The 14578-nt window shown below is 40.4% G+C and overlaps 1 protein-coding gene across 1 annotated transcript; it reads right to left on the reverse strand.

Moving 5' to 3' along the window:
- Positions 1 to 1515: 1515 nt before the first annotated feature.
- LOC121576325 (zinc finger protein 501-like) lies at positions 1516 to 10356 on the reverse strand. The gene is made up of 6 exons (XM_045218698.1): positions 9339 to 10356; positions 6956 to 7118; positions 5056 to 5862; positions 1965 to 2035; positions 1814 to 1875; positions 1516 to 1609 (listed from the first exon to the last, which is right to left on the reverse strand). The coding sequence occupies exons 1-6, from the start codon at positions 9345 to 9347 to the stop codon at positions 1516 to 1518; spliced, it is 1206 nt and encodes a 401-aa protein (XP_045074633.1). The 5' UTR covers positions 9348 to 10356.
- Between the last annotated feature and the right edge of the window lie 4222 nt (positions 10357 to 14578).

Genomic DNA, 14578 nt, shown 5'->3' on the forward strand with positions numbered 1-14578 from the left:
GAGCTAAAAAAAACTGCGCAATGACGAATTTGGTACATTATCTTGTCCCCTTTCAGACATAAAAACAAATGCTTTTAGCCACAGCTCAGTCTCAAGCCATGAGCCTGCGACCCTTGTAGAACTTAACCAAGACCCTATAGTATACTATATTAAACCCTATAGTAGAACCTATGGTATACTATATTAAACCCTATAGTATACTATATTAAAGCCTATAGTAGACCCTATAATATACCATATTAAACCCTATAGTATACTATATTAAACCCTACAGTAGACCCTATAGTATACTATATTAAACCCTATAGTATACTATATTAAACCTATATTAAACCCTATAATATACTATATTAAACCCTATAGTATATTATATTAAACCCTATAGTAGACCCTATAGTATACCCTATAGTATACTATATTAAACCCTATAGTAGACCCTATAGTATACTATATTAAACCCTATAGTAGTCCCTATAGTATATTATATTAAACCCTATAGTATACTATATTAAACCCTATAGTACACCCTATAGTATACTATATTAAGCCCTATAGTAGACTATATTAAACCCTATAGTAGACTATATTAAACCCTATAGTACACCCTATAGTATATTATATTAAACCCTATAGTATACTATATTAAACCCTATAGTATACTCTATAGTATACCCTATAGTAAACTATATTAAACCCTATAGTATACTATATTAAACCCTATAGTACACCCTATAGTATACTATATTAAACCCTATAGTAGACTATATTAAACCCTATAGTACACCCTATAGTATACTATATTAAACCCTATAGTAGACTATATTAAACCCTATAGTACACCCTATAGTATATTATATTAAACCCTATAGTATACTATATTAAACCCTATAGTACACCCTATAGTATATTATATTAAACCCTATAGTAGACCCTATAGTATACCCTATAGTATACTATATTAAACCCTATAGTAGACCCTATAGTATACTATATTAAACCCTATAGTAGACCCTATAGTATACTATATTAAACCCTATAGTATACTATATTAAAATCTATAGTAGAACCTATATTATACTATATTAAACCCTATAGTAGACCCTATAGTATACTATATTAAACCCTATAGTAGACCCTATAGTATACTATATTAAACCCTATAGTATACTATATTAAACCCTATAGTAGACCCTATTTTTTATAATAAAAAGTAATAAAAATAGAAAGACTTCTTTCTTCTGTGCTGCCGACAACGCTGCTTTTAAAGACAATTTCCCTGACATTTACAATAACATTCACGGTAAAAGCTGCGTAGGTTGGCTTAAGTGTTATTACCTTTAAAATTCAAGTGCAGTATGCTTCTCCATAACGCATATTTGATTGAATCCCAGGCAGAACCATCTTGTGTGCAGGTCTTCTGGTGTTCAGAGTGCATCCAAAACGGCACCCTATTCTCTACATACTGCACTAGAGGGAACAAGGTACCATTTTGACGCATCCAAGGTGTTTGTTGTGTTAAGGTCTGTTGCTTGTGGTCTTCTTGGTTCTGGGTTTGTGGACTGTTCTATAGAGCACAGAGGGGTCCTCCTCAGCTTCTTGTGCTGGAGGTCTGTTATGAAAGGAGACAACTTGTCATCCTCAATCTTCACTTCTGGGATCTCATTTTAAGTAATCGTGTAGATGTTAATACATTTAAACCAAACAACTACTGGTCTGCTTAACATACAAGTGTTGTATGCATTCCTAAATGTCAAGCACAAGTACCATTTAATTAAAAAAGTATCTTCAGATAATAATGGCTGGACTTGCTCACCGAGTGGAAGCACTGGGGGTGTTGAATTTCACAACATCGTACTGAACGTCCTCATCCTCTTTCTGGGGTTGAGGCAGTTGGACGGTGGAGTACAGAGGCATTTCCTGGTTATTGGAGCGAGAGAGGTGGACATTGGTGTAGTGAACGTCACCCTGCTCGTCTGTGCTGCAGTAGGGGCCATGGCCATGCCTGAGACGTTGTCATACACTAGACTGGGTCTCCCTGGAGAGGAGAAACGACAGATAATAGAAGCATACCTTGGGACTATTCCATTGGTTCCATTGTGCCAGGCAAGATTAATCGAACACTGATAAAAAGATCTGAAAGAAAACAAATACTTTTTGACCTCAACTCACCTGTCCATTCCCTGCTGTGTCCCTTCTGTCAGATTTGGAGGCTTTCTTCATGTTTTTTACACAAATGAATGAATCAATTATTGAATAACAATAAAGTTAGTAACAAATCAAAATGATAAAGTGAAAGATAAGTCTTAGAAAGATGCTCACCTGAACCACATGAAGCCAGAGAGACAGAGGATGAGAACCACAACTCCTATAGATGCATTCTTCTGTATGTCCCATCAGTTGCACTAAAACCTGGTAAAGGGTTTTACAATAAATATGTCTAGATCTTTTTGGAGCAAACTTATTCTAGAAGAGGCCTCTGGTCCATATAAAAAACAACATATAAATGAAGTGAGAAGCAGATGTTGTTGAGCAGATAATGGATTTAATTTATTGATCAATTGAATACATGAATACACACATAGTATTCTTGAAACATTATTCCACATTATACAATTATTTAATGGAGTTAATTAAATAAGATACAGCCCATGTCAACATCCCCCTCTACACACAAACTGTTCACTATGACATTTTACATAATGACATTTGGCCATTTAGATCAAAATGCATGAGAATAAATGGACACGGGACCTACTCCTAGATCAGCACTCATACTCCAACACACTTGATACATATGGATCCAGAGCTGCATACTATGCTAAACAGGTTACCATGGTAATCAGACTTAGTATACTGTTAGAGAATGGGAGATAGAAAACATCTTGTAAAGAGTAATGTATTGATTTGGAACCGGTGCTGGAGAGGAGAACATGTTTGTTCTTTCTGGTGTTTTTTAAGTGACCCTGAATGAGCAAAGCTCTTTCCACAAAGACAGGAGTAAGGATTATCTCCAGCATGTGTGAGCAGGAATTTAGTTTAATAAGCATACTGAGTAGAACATCATTAGATACAGTCACAAATATTTATATTTAAGAGAAACGGGGCTGGCAGATAGGATTGAGTTTCTTCCTGTCTCTGGCCCACACTCCATTACATTAGGTGGCGTAATGCACCACAACGTTGGATGCCAACCGCCAATAAACACCACAGAATAAGATGTACTTTCATTGTTAGAGTGGCCACTTGAGTCATATAATGGATAATCTGACACAGATTCCTACACATGATAAAGTAGCACGCCACTTCGTTTTTGTCCAGTCATTTAAACTGAACACAGGAAGGTGGAGGATCAAAGATTATGAAAACTAGGCCTAGACATGTTATACAACACAGCAGGCCTATACTGTTAAAAGGAAACCAGACTTAGTGGATCCATCGTGGAAGCTATTGTTTCTTCAGCGTTTATTACTAAGACCAGAAATGTGTAGGCTACAGTACAGTTACTATGTTGTCATAGTGTTCAGATAAGGATTAGGGGGTTGCCGGGAGAGAATTCCAGTCTCAAGGCTGCAACTGATGAACCCCTAGACTAGAGCAATCAAACATCTATTTAAATATCCAAGCTCAATTACATTATGACAACATAAAAGTCGACTAAAGTCAACAAAACGTTCAACAACACCCCTTTCACAAACAATGTAAAACAAAACAAGTAAACATGAAACCACATTGCAGATGTATGTTTTACAATGACATTTACATGCAAGCATTCGTTCCTTCTAACAAATCACCAATAAAAAGTAGAATGGTAAGGTATAAGATATTATCAAGTGTATTTCCAGAGTGAAGAGAGAGCAGTTTGGTAGGAGACATTACTGGCCGTGAGAAAACAGAAGAGTGTGAGGTCTGTGGTTGACATGACCTGTAAGTACTGATGGGCTGAGCTGGCTTCCTGCCCCCATGATGACTCTTCCTGACAACCAACACATCATTCGCTTCACAATAAAAATGTGTGAACATATTTTTGGAGCACACTTAATATACAATTTAGGAAAGTTGAAAGATATCCCTATTAAAATCCTTTAAAACAAATACAACATAATTTGACCACACTAATAGGCCTATGGCTTCTGTATTTCCATTTGTCCCATCAGCTCCTGAGTGGCGCAGCGGTCTAAGGCACTGCATCTCAGTGCTGTCACTACAGACCCTGGTTCGATCCCAGGCTGTATCACGGCCGTGATTGGGAGTCCAATAGGGCGGCGCACAATTGGCCCAGTGTTGTCTGGGTTAGGGTAGGCCGTCATTGTAAATAACAATTTGTTCTTAACTGACTTGCCTGGTAAAATAAATAAAAAAGCTACACTAAAACCTGGTGAAGGGTTTTACAATTAATGTGTGAACATCTTTTAGGAGCAAACTAATTATACAAGAGGCCTATGGTCTTTCTAAAGAACAGATTTTTATTATAGATTTTTAAAAACATAATTAATGTGAGCAGATAATGGATTTAATTTATTGATCAATTGAATGCATGAATACACACTTAGTATTGTTGAAATATTCTACATTACAAAATGATTGAATGCTTAATAGGAATTTATTAAATAAGAAACTGCTCTGAACACCCCCACCCAACCACACACACACACACACAAACACACAACCACCTGCTCCTAGATCAGCACTCCTACTCCAAGACACTTGATACATATGGATCCAGAGCTGCATATTATGCTACACAGGTTACCATGGTAATCAGACCTAGTAAACTGTTAGAGAATGGGATCATTATTATATTATTACTAGATGCTTTCTATTGAAACTATATTTAGGGATCTGGAACCGGTGCCGGAGAGGAGGGAGATGAAAGAAAACATGTTTGTGCTTTCTGGTGTTTTTTCAGTGACCCTGAATGAGCAAAGCTCTTTCCACATAGACAGGAGTAAGGTTTCTCTCCAGTGTGTGTGAGCTGGTGTGTAGTCAGGGTGAAATCTCGAGCAAAACTCTTCCCACACTGATCACAGCTATAAGGCTTCTCTCCTATGTGTATGCGCTGGTGTGTAGTCAGGTTTCCGGATACAGCAAAGCTCTTCCCACACTGATCACAGCTATAAGGCTTCTCTCCTGTGTGCATGCGTTGGTGTGTGCTCAGGGTTCCTGATTGACTGAAGCTCTTCCCACACTGATCACAGCTATAAGGCTTCTCTCCTGTGTGCATGCGTTGGTGTTTAGTCAGGGATCCTGATTGATTGAAGCTCTTCCCACACTGATCACAGCTATAAGGCTTCTCTCCTCTGTGTATGCGTTGGTGTGTGCTCAGGGTTCCTGATTGACTGAAGCTCTTCCCACACTGATCACAGCTATAAGGCTTCTCTCCTGTGTGCATGCGTTGGTGTTTAGTCAGGGATCCTGATTGATTGAAGCTCTTCCCACACTGATCACAGCTATAAGGCTTCTCTCTTGTGTGTATGCATTGGTGTGTAGTCAGTTGTCCTGAATTTGTGAAGCTCTTCCTACACTGATCACAGCTATAAGGCTTCTCTCCTGTGTGTATGCGCTGGTGTGTAGTCAGGTGTCCTGATTGATTGAAGCTCTTCCCACACTGATCACAGCTATAAGGTTTCTCTCCAGTGTGAATACGCAGGTGAATTATCAATTCTCTCTGTTTAGCAAAAGTCTTCCCACAGTCAGAGCAGCGGTGGTGAGGTTTCTTCCCTATAAGTCTCTGCTGGTGTTTACTGAGATGTTCTGATCTGGAGTGACTTTTCTGGAGAGACGTCTTGTCAGCATCGTGTTGTTGTTGAGGCTCCCCAGATGATAAGCCCCTCCCACTGAGAGAGCAATGGTTAGGGCTGTCCCCTGTGAAACAAAGATATTGAATAGCATGGACATCTGAAAGCAGGCTAACTGATGGGTGTTTGATAAACGCAGAACATTTCTAATCAAAATAGAAGTACTACCACAGCGACAATGTTATTTTTGATAAGCATATTTGATTCCAATTTCGGACATAAAGTTTGTATGTGAAAACTATTTCTAAGATGCAGACTTGCAGTTTTTCTGAACGCACTGCACTCGCGCAAAATAAGGAAGCTTGCGTTGCTCGTGCTAGCACATGCACAGATTAAATCTGCCTCTATGAATCTGATGAAGGCGTTTACGTGTCCTAATAATTCTAAAGATTGCTCAGAAAAGCAGGTGTTTTTAACAGCGTTACTTGGATTGTCACCTTAAGCCAATGAAGATAAGCAGAGTAAGGTGTTTACATGACTAATGACATACTCAGCCTACTGCCATAACTAGTTTAATGTCCAATTATGAGTGTGCATGTAAACATACTCATTGTAAAGCACTAGTTATTTTGTTGCTTTGACAAAGTCATTTCTGAAGATTATTATGAATGTGATTAGTAATTCATTTAGGTCTGTCCCTCATTTTAAGGTCAACCCTGTTACATGAACTGAACTCTCTATTTAATATGGTGAAACTTTTCCTTTAAAAAAATGTTTTAAAATGGGTGGAACTACCCAGATAGTTCCACCACTATATCATTAATCAATTATTGACTAAAGTGCATTAAGATGGCAGAATTCAGATATGATTGTTTTAGCACTATGCACTGAGTTTTGAAACTACGGTGCATGACATTGTTCAATGTTCCAGTAAATCAACACAATCTACTTTTTCCGTTTTTCAAATTGCCGGCGTCTTGAAGCTAAAATTGGGATCATGTTTACTGTGCTAATGACTAAACCAAAAAAACTGTAAAGGAGAGCAATGTACAATAGAGTACTCCTGAGGGGCGGTACCCTGTGACTCGCCGGTACGAATACACAGTGAACTTAGCAAAACAAGGAATTTGTGGTAAGTACATGCGGGCCGCCATCTTTATGCACCTCCACTATTGTTACAGAAGCAGACTGTAGTGTAATCTACACACCATGGTTCTTACTTAATGAAATCAAATCTCCATCTTCCTTCTCTTCTCCTCCCCTCTCAGTTCCACTCTGCCCCGGTGTTTTCCTGCAGTCGACCAGACGCAGCAGTAAAGTGGTACCAGGAGGTGTTTGACCTGGGGACTCCTGGAGGGTGGAGGGGAACGGGCTAGCTTTGTCCTGTTGGCCGCAATAAATATTAAACACAGTTTATCATTAAACCAAATATTTCATTAATTTAGTCTACACCTCTGAATTATTTGTGTCTATCCCTAGAATATCTAATTTTTCCTGAAATGTTCAATCGTTCACTACTTCCCACAAATCTAATAGCATTGGGTTGGTGGAGGCATGGGCTAGTCAGAGTTTCCACCATATTTCTTATACCAGTCATTTCCTTTCAAAACAGAGAGGAAGAGGCGACTTGTGGCTTATTTGATCGAATATACGTTTCGTAATGATTAGGTTGTTACGAGTGTACTGATGAAAGTAGGACACGTGACATGACAGAAACTTTGACAAAAAAAACACTAGTGCCAGGTCGACACTAGTTACCACAGCCACAAAGTCATAAACCACGCCTATTTCAACAATGCATCTTCTTAAAATGTAATCTTAAACCTAACCTTAACCACACTGCTTACCTTATGCCTGACCCTTGCCTTAAAATACATAAAGCATATTTCAGTTTACATTAATTTCTACGATATATTTTAGTGACTTCGTGGCTGTGGTAACGACTGCCTTCCATTTTTTTAAAGACATTGATTTTCATTGCCATTACATATTAGAAGGCAATCGCTGGCAATTAATTATTGGGTTAACTTAATCTTTGGCTGGGTGGGTGATAAGCAGGCAGGCAGATGGGATTGCATGGCAGGGCCTTTAACCACACAGTACCTATCCCTGTGTGTCCACCATGGCTACTCCCACCTCCAGTAGTTGATTTACAAGTGTTGGAGACAGTACGGAAAGACAGGGAGGGTGTTGATCCATGGGAGTTCTTTAAAAGGCGACTGGACACTGTAAATCAGTATATTTGCCCATATATACAGATGGATCAAAAGACCCAAGGGCAGGTCAAACTGGATCAGCCTTTGTTGAAAAGGAAAGTGGGGTGGCTGTCAGGAGACGTTTTACAGACCACCTGGCTGTGTACATGGCAGAGCTGATGGCCGTACTGTTGGCCTTGCTGTGGGTGGAGGAAGTCAAGCCAGACAGAGTAGCTATATGTTCTAACTCATGTGCTGTGTTGATGAGTCTGCAGTCATTTAACTAACATAGTTAAGTCTGCTTGGGTCCCGGCCCATGTGGGGGTGGAAGGGAATGAGGAAGTAGATGTGCTAGCTAAACAGGCCCTTAGGAGACAGGAGGTTAAGGTGCCAATGAGCAAAGCAGAGGCTAAGGGACTTGTATGGGCAGTGGTGGTGCAGAGATGGCAGGAGCAGTGGAACAGTGACACTAAGGGCAGGCATCTATTCATTGTTTTCATTTTAGTCATTTAGCAGGCAATGTTATCTAGAGCGACTTAAAGGAGAAATGAGGGTTAAGTTGCTCAAAGGCACATTTTCACCTAGTCGGCTCCGGTTAATGGCCCAACGCTCTAAACCACTAGGCTACCTGCCGCCCCTATTCCAGGTACAGAGTAAAGTAGGGGAGGATGGTAGGAATGGACAGAAGAGAGGAGGCCATCCTTACAAGGCTAAGGGTGGGACACAGCCAGCTGAATAAGTCATTAAATGTGATAGGAAAGCATCCAACAGGAAGGTGTGATTACTGCCAGGAAACAGAGACAGTGGAGCATGTACACAGTGGATAAGAGCGTCTGCTAAATGACGTAAATGTAAATGAGAGAGACTCCATCCAGTATGAGGGAGAAGGGGGTACAGGAATTGAGTTTGATAAGCATACTGAGTAGAACATCGTTAGATACAGTCTCAAATATATATATTTTTTAAGAGAAACGGGGCTGGCATATAGGATTTAGTTCCTCGATTCCTGTCGCTGGCCCACACTCCAGTACAGTAGGTGGCGGAATGTACCATAACGTTGGATGACAACCGCCGATAAACCCCCCAGAAGAAGATGTATTTTCATTGTGAGTGGCCACTTCCGAGTATCTGGTCATATAATGGATCATCTGAATTTCAAATCAGTGGAGGTGAACAAGAGCACACTTCGGGAGGAAGGCAAGATAATTAAGTAATAGACACAGATTCCTATGCATGATATAGTAGTAGGTTACTTTTTTGAAGGAAAAAAAATCCCAACAAGTTTCACCGGAATGTTTTTTTTGTCCAGCCAGTAACAAAATATGGAGGATCAAAGATGATGAAAACTAGGCCTATACATTTTATACAGCACAGCAGGCCTATACTGTTAAAAGGAAACCAAACTTACCGGATCCATTGTGGAACCTATTGTTTCTCCATCAGACAACTTGTCTTAGACAAGAAATGTGTTGCCTACAGTACTACAGTTCCTTTGTTTTAAGTGTTCACAAGGGGGTTGCCGGGAGGCGACATTTCCTTCAGCAGGAAGGGGCAATGTCATGAATATTCATGAGTCTCGACATAGAACCCGTCGAGTGATTGGTTGACCTTTCTTAAGTGCTGACGTCACCATGAATCCTTACCCAAACACAAAACATGGCGGACAATTTATCTTGCTTTGGATCTGAAACCAGTAATAACCATCAACTTCTACTACAGTTAACATAAAATTAAAACACGAATCTGATATTCCTGCACCACAATAATATTGTCGTCGAGGATGGCTTGCCAGCTAGCTACAGTGTTTGATTCATATAATCCGTTTTGTTATAATACAGTTTAGCTAGGTAGCGAAATGCTTATTCGCGATGTTAGCTAGACTCGGGAGCTCGTGTTGGTACATAACATATGCTTAATGAGCCTGTGGGTTAGATATGATTCCACCATGGACAACAACAACTGGCTACTAGTTCGTTTTCTGACATATGTTCAAGTCATAGCTAGTTTATCTAGTGAACACCGCATTTGGAAGGACAACTACTGACTCACATGTAGCTGGCTAGTTAGCATTCTGGCTCACACTGGCCATGCAGTAGCAAAATACACACCTATCTCGACATAAGAGCTCGTTGCAGAGCTATTAGAGAAAGGAGGATCTTATAATCTCATTCGGCAATGAATGGAGGAACGTATAACGCCTCACCCAGCAGACTGTCGAACAATCGCGTTCACGTTGTCATGCTGGGTCACGCAATCCCTTCTCAGAGTCGAGAAACCGGCATATTTTTCTCCACAGTAGGAAATGTCACGATTCCAAAGCTATACGATATTACAGAGAACAACTAAATTACCTCACATATCGGAAAAGATATGTAATGACGAAATTCTTCTTTAGTGGACGTTAATGTATGCATTTACTGTATTTCCCAGAGGGTAATGCTTTTTCAATTTCAGTCAGGGGGAGGGTTTTGTATATTTTTATTTAGTCCAGGGGAGGGTCATGTAATTTGTAATTGATTAAATGTCACTATTTGTCACCATTTTGGAATTTACTTATTGAATTACCATCTAACTTTGGTGTACACCCCTGCTTTCGCTCTCAATTCAATTTCTATGTAAGGGCTTTATTGGCATGGGAAACATATGTTTACATTGCCAAAGCAAGTGAAATAGATAATAAACAAAAGTGAAATAAACAATAAACAGTAAACATTACACTCACAAAAGTTCCAAAAGAATAAAGACATTTCAAATGACATTATGTGCAAATAGTTAAAGTACAAAAGGGAAAATAAATAAACATGAATATGGGTTGTATTTACAATGGTGTTTGTTCTTCACTGGTTCCCCTTATCTTGTGGCAACAGGTCATATATCTTGCTGCTGTGATGGCACACTGGTATTTCACCCAATACATATGGGAGTTTATCAAATTGGGTTTGTTTTCGAATTCTTTGTGGGTCTGTGTAATCTGAGGGAAATATGTGTCTCTAATAAGGTCATACATTTGGCAGGAGGTTAGGAAGTGCAGCTCAGTTTCCAGCTCAATTTGGGTGCAGTGGGCGCATAGCCTGTCTTCTCTTGAGAGCCAGGTCTGCCTACGGCGGCCTTTCTCAATAAAAAGGCTATGCTCACTGAGTCTGTACATATTCAAAGCTTTCCTTAAATTTGGGTCAGTCACAGTGGTCTTTCTCTCTCGCTCTGTCACTCTCTTTTCTTTTATTCTTCTTCTTCGTCTTCTTCTTCTTCTTCAGTGGATTATATAAGGTGGTTGACAACCAACTTTAAGGTGCATTACCGCCACCAACTGGACTGGAGTGTGGACCAGAGACAGTGAAGGTCAAAATCCTACCCAATATTCTCGTCTCCCTCAGGAAAGAAATACATAATTAAATACTACATCCCCTGAAGATTTACCCAGCAGTTCACTTAATCCTGGCTCTTCAACTCCATTACTCTAAAAAACTAATACAAATCGCTTTCTTTCCCTAACATATTTCTGGCATTGTTCCACTGTCTCCAGCTCCTCCTGACAATGATCACACCTTCCAGTCGGAAGTTTCCCCACCAATTTCAATGTACTATTGAGCCTTGTGTGTCCCAGTCTCAGCCTTGTGACTACACTTTCCTCCCTTCTCTCTCGGCCTGAGGACCTCCCTGCCCCCACCTTTTCCTGGATCTTATACAGGTATCTTCCCTTTCTCTCCTTGTTCCACACTCTTGCCATTTGTTTTGAACTACTATTCTTATTAACCCCTTGGCTTCTGCTTTACTGATTGACAATTCCATCTCAACATTACACATGTGCTGATGGCCTAGTCACTTTTTCCCCTACCTACATGTACATATTACCACAATTACCTAAACTACCTTGTTCCCCTGCACATTGACTCGGTACCGGTACTCCTTGTATATAGCGTCGTTATTGTCATTTTATTGTGTTACTATTTTCCTTAGCTACTTAGCTTACTTTTTAACTCTGCATGGTAGGGAAAGGGCTCGGTAGTTACCTGTATGTCCTTGTGATAAAACTTAAACTTAATCCACAGTAATAATTAAATACTACATCCCCTGAAGATTTCCCCAGCAGTTCACTTAATCCTGGCTCTTCAACTCCATTACTCTAAATGACAATGACCCCAAGCATATTTCCGAAGTTGTGGCAAAATGGCTTAAGGACATCAATGTCAAGGTATTGAAGTGGCCATCACAAAGCCCTGACCTCAATTCAATAGAACATGTGTGGGCATTTTAATGAGGGAAATAAGTATTTGACCCCTCTGCAAAACATGACTTAGTACTTGGTGGCAAAACCCTTTTTGGCAATCACAGAGGTCAGACATTTCTTGTAGTTGGCCACCAGGTTTGCACACATCTCAGGAGGGATTTTGTCCCACTCCTCTTTGCAGATCTTCTCCAAGTCATTAAGGTTTCGAGGCTGACGTTTGGCTACTCGAACCTTCAGCTCCCTCCACAGATTTTCTATGGGATTAAGGTCTGGAGACTGGCTAGGCCACTCCAGGACCTTCATGTGCTTTTTCTTGAGCCACTCCTTTGTTGCCTTGGCCGTGTGTTTTGGGTCATTGTAATGCTGGAATACCCATCAACGACCCATTTTCAATGCCCTGGCTGAGGGAAGGAGGTTCTCACACAAGATTTGATGGTACATGGCCCCATCCATCGTCCCTTTGATGCGGTGAAGTTGTCCTGTCCCCTTAGCAGAAAAACACCCCCAAAGCATAATGTTTCCACCTCCATGTTTGACGGTGGGGATGGTGTTCTTGGGGTCATAGGCAGCAATTCTCCTCCTCCAAACACGGCGAGTTGAGTTGATGCCAAAGAGCTCGATTTTGGTCTCATTTGACCACAACACTTTCACCCAGTTCTCCTCTGAATCCTTCAGATGTTCATTGGCGAACTTCAGACGGCCCTGTATATGTGCTTACTTGAGCAGGGGGACCTTGCGGGCGCTTCAGTCCTTCACTGCGTAGTGTGTTACCAATTGTTTTCTTGGTGACTATGGTCCCAGCTGCCTTGAGATCAATGACAAGATCCTCCCGTGTAGTTCTGGGCTGATTCCTCACCGTTCTCATGATCATTGCAACTCCACGAGGTGAGATATTGCATGGAGCCCCAGGCCGAGGGAGATCGACAGTTCTTTTGTGTTTCTTCCATTTGTGAATAATCGCACCAACTGTTGTCACCTTCTCACCAAGCTGCTTGGCGATGGTCTTGTAGCCCATTCCAGCCTTGTGTAGGTCTACAACCTTGTCCCTGACATCCTTGGAGAGCTCTTTGGTCTTGGCCATGGTGGAGAGTTTGGAATCTGATTGATTGATTGCTTCTGTGGGCAGGTGTCTTTTATACAGGTAACAAGCTGAGATTAGGAGCACTCCCTTTAAGAGTGTGCTCCTAATCTCAGCTCGTTACCTGTATAAAAGACACCTGGGAGCCAGAAATCTTTCTGATTGAGAGGGGGTCAAATACTTATTTCCCTCATTAAAATGCAAATCAATTTATAACATTTTTGACATGCGTTCTTCTGGATTTTGTTGTTGTTATTCTTTCTCTCACTGTTCAAATAAACCTACCATTAAAATTATAGACTGATCATGTCTTTGTCAGTGGGCAAACGTACAAAAAATGGTGCGTGATGTCTAATATTAAAAAAGTCTCAAGGTTTTGCTCGCTTGAGGTAGAGTACCTTATGATAAGCTGTAGACTACATTGCCTTGCAAAAGTATTCATCCCCCTTGGTGTTTTTCATATTTTTACATTACAACCTGTCATTTAAATGGACTTTTATTTGGATTTCATGTAATGGCATACACCAAAAAAGTGTTAAACAAATCAAAATATATTTTATATTTGAGATTCTTCAAAGTAGCCACCCTTTGCCTTGATGACAGCTTCGCACACTCTTGGCATTCTCTCTGTGCAATGCTGTAAAGTTTGGAATAAATTATTTTCTATATTAGTTCGGGGTTAATCTAATCCTGACCTGACAGTGTGGCTTTTAACTAATCTATTTTGTTTTCCAACCCTCAGGAGACCATGAGAAGGGAGTGGGTCACCTGACCAACACCATTGCTGTGTGTGGTTAACTCCAGCAGACCTCTTCCTGTCTTTTAGAAACGGGCCACTGTCCGCCAGGTGAGGATGCTCTCCCATGGAAGGGCTGTTGTGGAAACAAAATGCCTGAAAGTTGCCTGGGAGTGCTGATCTAGGATCAGGTCAACTATGTCCATATAATACTAGTATTCATTATGATCTTTAGTCAATTCTTAGTCTGACTTGTTCTCTTGGGTCAAAGTGGACTTTGTACATTCATGAAATATGATTAGTACTGTAAAACCATATGTAGCTAGCTAGCACTGTAGTAGTACCTAATAAAGGATCCTTGTATCAGCGTTAATTCGTCAGGGCATGGACTCTACAAGGTGTCATGGACTCCCAGCAGTGTTGCAGTTCTTGACACAAACCGGTGCACCTGGCACCTACTACCATACCCCGTTCAAAGGCACTTAAATATTTTGTCTTACACATTCACCCTCTGAATGGCACACATTCTCAATTATCTCAAGGCTTAAAAATCCTTCTTTAACCTGTCTCCCCCCTTCATCTACATTGACTGAAGTGGATTTAACA

This window comes from Coregonus clupeaformis, unplaced genomic scaffold (assembly GCF_020615455.1).
Source record: "Coregonus clupeaformis isolate EN_2021a unplaced genomic scaffold, ASM2061545v1 scaf1730, whole genome shotgun sequence".
NCBI lineage: Eukaryota > Metazoa > Chordata > Actinopteri > Salmoniformes > Salmonidae > Coregonus > Coregonus clupeaformis.